Genomic DNA, 8,779 nt, shown 5'->3' on the forward strand with positions numbered 1-8,779 from the left:
TAGCCATAAAATGTTACTGCTATTCTGCTATAAAGGTAAATAACGTAAGAGTCTTGTGCTGTGTTGTTACAATGAGTACTGACACAAAAGGATAAATTAGTTCAGGGCAAAGCTTACACTTTCATACCTGATACTACAGATGAAATTGCTTACTGTAACATTAAAATAGAGAATTAAGTTTCCTGAAATGTCCTTACGTAGGTTGTGTAATCACAATCATACAACCATTTCCCATTTATCTACCAACATTGATGTCACTATTTTGTAGATACTTATTTTTATATCCATGAAACTTTAATGGCTCCAAATGACCAGCTGTCTGAAACTGATCTTGGATTATTGGTAACCAAAGACTGCTAGTGTCTCATGTATTTGTTGCATTCTCACACTCTTGAACAGTGGGAATTACTCAAAGCCAGACTAATTTGATACCAACCAAGCTCTGTCCTGTTGACTGATTTCTTAATGTGACTTCTTTACATAGAGCAGCTACAGGCCTATAGTGAGAGACACACTGTCTACCATTGATGAGTCCAGACTATCTTCAGTTTCATGAATGTGGTGTCAACTTGTCTGTGCTTTTGCCTGGTGATTGTAGAGCTTCCATCTAGCAAGTGTGTCACCTTTGACAAACCTCTTTTTTTTTTTTTTTTTTTTTTTTTTTTTTTTGTCCTCTTAAGGAAACTGAGGAGCCTGTAGTGGAGTGCCAGGAGTGCGAGACTGACACATCCTCCTCTAGAACTGCAGTGGGCTCATCGCTGACCTCAGGGGACCTTGGTGATGTCAGCTCCTTCTCATCTAAGGCCTCAAGCCTCCACCGTACATCCAGTGGAGCAAGCAGTGGTCACTCTGTCGCACACAGCAGCAGCAGCAGCAGCTCAGGCCGAGGAACTGGAGCTGTCAAAGGGAAAGCGTGTGGGACAGAAACTGGAGAGTTTGCTTTACCCATTGGCAGAGGTGTCTTAGGAAAATTAAGGTACGTGCAGAGCCTTGGGAAAGGAAGAACAGGTATTTTGCAGAAGTGAACAGCTGGCTTGCGTGGAGTGTAAAGCAGGGTAGACTATAAACCAAGAATTTTCTGGGAAGGATCTGGCTTGATGAACAGAAATAAGGAGCCAGTCTTTGTTTTCACATCTGTTCTTCCTAAAGGAGTAGTTTGTTTCCTTGTGAGGCATTGCTTTGCCTAAGCTCTTGACAGTTTAGTAGCGATGAGGCAAACTTCTTGACCAGTTGTGAGATCACAGAGAAAATGGGGGGATCCTAATGAGCTGGCTTCTCTTTTCAGAACAGTTAACTCATAAATTCTCTAGCCCTAGGAAAGGAGCTGGTCAGCCAGCATCTCCGCTCAGAGTTAGCCAGACAGGAGTACTGCCTGGTGAGGATGAGGAGGACTCTATGCCTGGCACTCGTCAGGGTGGCAGAGCACCTGTGACACCTCGTGGGCGAGGAAGAAGAGGCCGCCCACCATCTCGAACAACAGGAATAAGGTACCCTGGAAAAAGAGACTGTAACTTTTATTTATTGCCAGGGAAGAGAATGGGGAGTTGCTGTCTTAATGCGACAGAGAAAAAGGAGTACTGAATGTTTCAGGAGCTAGTTTTTGGTGATAGCGTGTAGGAGCTGCAAGCATCTCGCCCAAGTATTCTTAGTTCAGTTAAATGTTTTTCCTGATCCTTCTGGGAGTGCTTTTCTCTTTTCTACAGAGATTTAGCTGGACTGCCAGGTGTAGAGGATCTCTCAACTACAGCATCACTTGAGGAGAAATCATTTACTCGTTCAGTTCGCCTGCCAGATGGAGGGGAGAAATCTGACACTTCTGGCTTCTGTGCCTTACGTCGAAGTGACTCTCCTGAAATCCCATTACAAGTGGTGACTGGTCCTTCGGACTGTGCGGAATCATCCTCTGGGAGCAGCTTTGTGGGCCTCAGGGTTGTAGCAAAGTGGTCTTCAAATGGGTACTTCTATTCTGGGATGATTACCCAAGATGTTGGGGCAGGAAAGTACAAGCTGCTCTTTGATGATGGATATGAATGTGATGTGCTAGGAAAAGATATTTTACTCTGTGACCCTATCCCACTGGAGACTGAGGTGACCGCACTCTCGGAGGATGAATACTTTAGTGCAGGTGAGAGCAGTGCTCGAGCTTCATCCTTGGGTTTTCTGGGTTCCTGAATGCAATGGGAGATAGGTGCTTGTCCAGGAGGACGAGAAGCCTGGGTATAGTTGGTTAACGGGTGTTATTTGCTGTCTTGTCAGGTGTGGTGAAGGGACACCGGAAGGAGTCTGGAGAGCTATACTATTGCATTGAAAAGGAAGGCCAGAGGAAGTGGTACAAACGAATGGCTGTTATCCTGTCTCTGGAACAAGGAAATAAGCTCCGTGAGCAGTTTGGGTTAGGTCCTTATGAACCTGTCACCCCCCTGACCAAAGCAGCTGACATCAGTCTCGGTAAGGGGAGGTGCTGTTGAGATGCTGGCTATGCTGTTGTGTGTCGTGCGTTTGAGATGGTTCTAGTTCCTGATCTGAATTACCCATGTTTAAATCTTTCTGGGTATTCAGCAATGCTTTTGGTACTTCATAATGGGATCTTTGAGTTACCTTTCTTGTTTTGTGTCTTGCTCAGAGACTTAGTGGTATTGACTGGTTTGAGTAGAGTGGCCTGCTTCTAGGACAGTGATGCTTGCTGTACTCATTTACACTTGGTGGATGGCTGCTATGATACAAACTCAGCAGTACTGGAAGAAAAAAAGACAGGCAGGGTACAGGGCTTGAGAAGAAAGATACACAAGCGAGGTTATCTTTTTTTCTTGCCTTTCTCTGTTAGAGGGTGGTAGTATGTACCTTTTAGGTACTGTTGAGTTTAGCCACCTCTGTAACATGTAGGGTGAAAGCTCCTGGAGTTAGCTGACAGCCAGTGACTAATCTCTCCATACTATATTACAGATAATCTTGTGGAGGGGAAGCGGAAGCGACGTAGTAACCTTGGTTCTCCCAGCACTTCCAGCAGCAGCACAACTCCCACTCGTAAAGGGCAGGAGAGTCCACGCATCCTACCAGGCACTCTATCTGGGAAAAGGAAACTCGTTGCTTCTGAAGAGGAGAGATCCCCAGCTAAACGTGGCCGAAAGTCAGCAATTATAAAGCCTGGTGAGAACATTATTTTCTGCTCTTCAACTTGCATTCAGCTGGTTGGTTTTTGTTTTTTTCCCCTCCCTGGTATTTCTGTAATTGATCTTTCAACTCCCCATAAGCAAAAAGTAGATGAGATTGCTTGTTTGTCCTGCAGGATTTGAGACTGATTCTCCCTGGATGCATTCAGCAGCCAGAGATAATTTTAGCATAGTCTGAGTACTTAGTTGCCATCTTTTCAGTTCTGCCTTTTAGAAATGTTCTGACCTTAATGTTGTGATTTGCCTCTCTCTTACCTCTTTTTTTATCTGTTTAGTCAGTCCTGAAATGCCTAGCTGTTAAAGGGACCCTTCACAGCAGTAAGTGTTGTTTCAGGATGTTGACAGACTGGCAAACATTGTCCCATTAGTCGCTCAGGGTTTGATCTGAAGGTTCTTTGCAACCAGAAGGGTAAAAGGTCCCTGCCTATCCTAGTGTAATCCTAACCCAATCCTGCTTCCCTCTGTCTCCTCCAATAAAATAACTGAAGTTGAACATATCCCGGATCTTACCCAGGGTCTTTGTGCTGTACCTGACTTTTGAGACTCATGGCGCTTCTGTCTCTCTGCAGGGGCTGTGAGAGCCGGAGAGTTTGTAAGCACTTGTGAAGGTGTAGACGCTGTAGATCCCCCAGTACTGGAGGACCATCATGGACCCTTGCCCCACAATAAGACCCTCTTTTTGGGCTATGCCTTTCTGCTCACCATGGCAACACCCAGTGACAAATTGGTCAATCACCAGAAGCCATCAGATGGTCCCACAGGGAGTAGTGAGGAGGAAGAAGGTGAGGCAAATCTTACCCATTGCATTTCCAAATGGAATGCTGTGGCTTTACAAAAAACGCTGGATGTTGTCTGATCAGGCACTTGCATGAGTGCTTGTTTTACTCTTTTGCTCTTTAATCCTTTGCAGAAAGGACCTAAGACTCAGTGTTTGTTTTAGAGAATTTACAGCCTGAAATGTGGCAAACCTCAATGATGATCACAGAGCTGTTCAGCAAGTTAAGAAAGGTGTGAAAATTAGTGAGATCAGCAGTCTTAGAACAGTATAATATGAGAAGGAGGTTTTTGAGAGAGAAGGGATCGTGCTGGGAAACACAGGACTTGAAAGCATGAATGGGTTGCTCCTGTTTGCCTTTGCTAGGGTCATGTTTCATGCAATGAACTGCAGCATGAAAAAAGTGACAAGGTGCTCACTTGGCTAGTTTGGCCAGTGCTGTGCTTCCCTTTTCGCTGCCCCCTTTTTTTTTTTTTTTTTTTTTTTTTGACTCTTCCAAGGGTTTTCTCTAGCTGTTCCTGGGAGAAAGGCTGGGGTCCCTTACTGGAGTGGATGAGGGCTCTGTAGGCTGAGGAGTGTATGGACATAAGCAGATAGATCATAGCCAAAAATTGAACTTTCTGTTTCTGCTGTAGAATTTGTAGAGATGACTCCATACGACAAACATTACATAGCACAGCAGCTGCGAGCAGGAGCTGGGTATATCCTGGAAGACTTCAATGAAACGCAGGTAAGGGCTCACTTACTAATCTAGAACAATAGTCACAGAGTAGTTGAGACTGGAAGGAATTTCTATAGCTCATCTTGTCTAACCCCCCTGCTGAAAGCAGGGTCAAATAGAGCAGATTGCTTAGGTCCTTGTCCAGTTGGGTTTTGAGTATCCTCAAGGATGGAAACTCCACAACCTCTCTGGGCAGCTTGATTCCATGTTTAACCACACCCAATTTAAAAAAAAAAAAATTAAATGAAATTTCATGTATTTCAACTTGTACCTGTTGCTTCTTGTCCTTTTAGTGGATAACACGGAGAAGAGTCTGGCTCCAACTTTTGTACATGCTCCTATCAGACCACCCAAGCCTTCCCTTCCTGAGCTTAAACAAGCTCAGCTCTCTCAGCCTCTTCTTGTATGTCATGTGCTCCAATGCCTAGATATCTTAGTGGCCCTTGGCTGAGCCTGCTCCAGTATGTCTTGTGTTTTTGTTGTACTGCGGAACCTAGGAGTGGATGTAGTACTGCAGATGTGGTCTCACCACAGGTCTGTGCCTCGGAACACTTAGAGGTAGAGCTCTTCACTCTTCACTTACCAGATCTACTTGGACAACTGATTTCATTTAGTGTCACTTTTACTTAAATTTAGATTTTTAATAGAGAGGGTGAATTGTTCTTGGAGCATCTTGCCTGAGGATGCAGAGTCTTCTCCTAGTGACTTACTGAGTCTCAAACTAAAAGATTAATCTTCTCCTTTGTCTGAACTGGAAGGGATAGTTATGATACAAAAACTACTAGACAAGAGTTTTTGCCTGTTAACTGCGTAGCTTGGAATAGGTGATTATTACAGGTACTCCTGATTTCAGAATCTGTTTATCTAATTCACCTTTCACATAATACAGCTGTGAAAATCAGGGTTTCGGTTGTTTTCTTCTTTAAAGTGTTTTAGCAGCAGGATAACTTCTGGGTTTCTTTGCAAGCACTGTCTCCTGTTTACATGTCTTTTTATCTCCCCTGAAGTGTAATGCAGCGTATCAGTGTCTTTTAATTGCGGACCAACATTGTCGAACTCGGAAATACTTGCTGTGCCTTGCCAGAGGGATCCCTTGTGTGTCTCATGTCTGGGTCCATGATAGCTGTCATGCTAACCAGCTTCAAAATTATCGGAATTACCTTTTGCCAGCTGGTTATAGCCTCCAGGAGCAAAAATTGCTAGAATGGTAAGTGCCAAATAATAATCTGAGTCCACAGACTGAGGATTTAATCAGAATTGTTATGCTTGGGAGGCTCTTGAATCCTACAAGTACTGAAGGTGCCTCTAGTACTGCTCCCTGTGCTTTCCCTTCCATATAGGAACAGCACTTCCATCTCTTTCCTTGGATTTACAGTGACCTCTAATGCCGAGGTACATTTGGGTGCCATATACACAAAAAACCCCAGTCTCCTGGGGAAGTAAGAAAGATGTCAGTCTCCTCATGAGGAAGACTGAATTCAGGCAAGGCTTCCCACAAACTTGGCTGACTTCTCCAACTGCTCGGAGATGGATAAAGGAGAGCAATACTACCACAATTTCCTTTTCCTTTGGTACGTTTTGAAGCCAGCTTCTGCGTTTTCTATGGAGTCTAATCCAGTAGGTCTGTTCTGAGAGAGCAATTGTCAGGTCAGACTCCTCAAGCAAGGTGAGCAGCGGACAAAAGCAGTTTGCAAATCTCTGTGGGCTTTTGGGCGGGGGACTGATGCCTGCCTGCTCAGCCCTGTCAAAGCAGAGGCATTTTGGATATGCACAGAAAAGGTGCTTCAGGTTTAAGGAGGAGCTTAGCCTAACTTCGGATTTAGGCTGCTGCACACACCCCCCACCCATGTTGTCTAGCTCTGTTTTACTATCTATAAACAGGATAATTGTTCAAAGTATTTCAGAAGGGGTGGAAAGAGAGCACGTCACTGTATGCAAGATATTCAAAAAACCAGTATGGGAGCCAGTGAGGTGACTAGAAGTAGATAGTGGTCCTCAAATAAAGTCTCAGGCTACTGGATATTCTTGGCAGTCTGCATTTCTCTTCTTTATTCTACAGGCACCCACGAGAAAACCCATTCCATAACCTGAAGGTTCTCCTGGTGTCAGACCAGCAGCAGAACTTCCTGGATCTGTGGTCTGAAATCCTCATGACAGGGGGAGCAGCATCTGTTAAACAGCATTACTCAAATGCTCACAACAAAGGTACTCATTGGCTGGTTTCTCAGGCCTCAGTTGGGAATCCCATGCCACTATGATTTCTAGTATGGTTTAAAACCATTTGGGATGGCTTACAACGTTGTCTGTAAGCATAAAGGAAGGCAAAGTGCAGGCACTAGCTCTCTGCTTGAATGTAATCTAGAAGATTACATCTAGAAGACCTACCTTCCAGAGAAGGAGACACTGCAGCAATTCAGGACACAAGTTGTCAGCTTCCAGCCTGTGTTGAAAGGGAGGAATAGGCAAGAGTTGCTCCTGGACCTTCTGTAGGCCACTAAAACTGTGCTTCCTTGTCCTTCTGAACTCAACTGTCTCTCCCTCTCCATATGGGATGTAGGCCCTAGTACTCACAGCCTGAGGTCAGGACTCGTGGTTGTCTAGTCCTGCCTGTAATGTCGGCTACTGGTTTTCTGTTAATTTCTATCTGGACTAGAGGGAATCTTTTACTTGCAAGGTGCAGTGTTGCTGTAGAGCATGTCTTAACTTTTACAAAGAGAATTCACTGGCTAGGAATGAGAGGACATGGAAGAGAGATTCATAGTGGTGAAAATCACTGATCTGCTGCTGCAGAGAAGATCCTTTTTCTTTTTTTCACCTGACAGATGCCTCTCTTTCCTCCTGTGTAGATATCGCTTTTGGTGTTTATGACGTGGTGGTGACTGATTTTTCCTGCCCAGCTGGTGTCTTGAAGTGTGCAGAAGCTTTACGGCTGCCTGTTGTCTCACAAGAGTGGGTGATCCAGAGCCTTATTGCTGGGGAGAGAGTAGGCTACAACAAGCATCCAAAATATAAACATGACTATGTCCCCCACTAAACTAAAACTTCGACCTGCTGTCCCACTGTTGTGCAGGCTGTGTTTTAATCAGGTTTTAAATGTTTGTGTAATTGGACAGTGTGCATGGATTACTGTATATAGTTTTATCTGCTGGACTTTTATGATGAAATAAATGTTCAATCTCTTGTGGTAGCTGCTGGGACTCCTCATTTATCTAAACTTACTCCAGGGCCATGACTCCAGAGAAGGAGGGCAGAGAGAAAAGAAATGCTTACATTTCTCTGAGCTGAATAGCACTAATATTCTACTTTCAGTAAAGGCTGACCTCAACACAAAGTGAATTATAAAGGAAGGGAAAGGTGCTCTCGACTGGCAGCCTGTATTTATGGAAATGAATACCCTATGAACAAGTTCAGGGCAGCAGCAGCAGTTCTGTTGGTTGGAAGAACAGCATGTTGTGTACTCCTCCAGCTTGCTGTTGTTACTTTCCATGAATTTCATCAAGATGTTGCTGAAGTGATTGGTAAGAATTTCTAGGACAAAGTGCTGTTTTGTTTTGGCTACCTCTCTTTTTTTCCTGTTGTGACTATATAGGTCCCTGTGCCTGTCTGCAGACTGGCACTACCACTACCCAAGTAGAGATACAGACACAGAAACCTAGGACAACTAAACTGCTGGGAGACTGAGGTGTAGAGTATGCAGGTGCTGTGTATCTTTGTTTAAATGGTATTGGGGTAAATCATTTGCTTCTGAGCTGCTGCATTCACAGCCAGGCACTTTATCTTAGCGGCCAGCTGGCATAAAGGCAAAAGCTGCGTTTGACAGCTCTTCACTCTAACAGTGCTACAGGCTAGAGCTATACCCAGGCTTCCATCCAGCCTCGTTCAGAGTCTTTAGTCCTCCTGCTTCAAAAGTATGTTTTTTCTTGATGCGTATTTTTTCCCCTATCGCTTTCTAGCTCAGTCACCTTCTGATGGTGTTGGTCTGTAAATCCCATATCCAAACTTCAACAGCCTTTCTCATTTTCTAGCTTTTTTCATGGTCACAGGATTTTAAGCTTTGCATCAGGCACAGTCCTACCATGAACAGCTGTAGTGTATTGAAGATGCCAGGCCTTA

At 44.4% G+C, this 8,779-nt stretch overlaps 1 protein-coding gene across 3 annotated transcripts in view; it reads left to right on the top strand.

Annotated features, from left to right (window-relative positions):
- The window catches only part of TP53BP1 (tumor protein p53 binding protein 1), a 30,352-nt gene extending 22,499 nt beyond the window's left edge, over window positions 1-7,853 (top strand). Inside the window, exons 19-28 of one of the 3 annotated variants that reach the window (XM_059824186.1) lie at window positions 681-976; window positions 1,311-1,487; window positions 1,704-2,125; window positions 2,257-2,448; window positions 2,944-3,147; window positions 3,740-3,952; window positions 4,581-4,675; window positions 5,674-5,873; window positions 6,726-6,871; window positions 7,513-7,853. In XM_059824186.1, the coding sequence (XP_059680169.1) occupies window positions 681-976; window positions 1,311-1,487; window positions 1,704-2,125; window positions 2,257-2,448; window positions 2,944-3,147; window positions 3,740-3,952; window positions 4,581-4,675; window positions 5,674-5,873; window positions 6,726-6,871; window positions 7,513-7,700 (2,133 nt within the window). In that variant the 3' untranslated portion in view covers window positions 7,701-7,853. Of the gene's footprint in view, window positions 1-680; window positions 977-1,310; window positions 1,488-1,703; window positions 2,126-2,256; window positions 2,449-2,943; window positions 3,148-3,739; window positions 3,953-4,580; window positions 5,874-6,725; window positions 6,872-7,512 lie in introns of those variants that run through there. The other 2 variants (XR_009484269.1, XM_059824187.1) reach the window with 2 other exon arrangements.
- The last annotated feature ends 926 nt before the right edge of the window (window positions 7,854-8,779 follow it).

This window comes from Gavia stellata, chromosome 13 (assembly GCF_030936135.1).
Source record: "Gavia stellata isolate bGavSte3 chromosome 13, bGavSte3.hap2, whole genome shotgun sequence".
Classification (NCBI taxonomy): domain Eukaryota; kingdom Metazoa; phylum Chordata; class Aves; order Gaviiformes; family Gaviidae; genus Gavia; species Gavia stellata.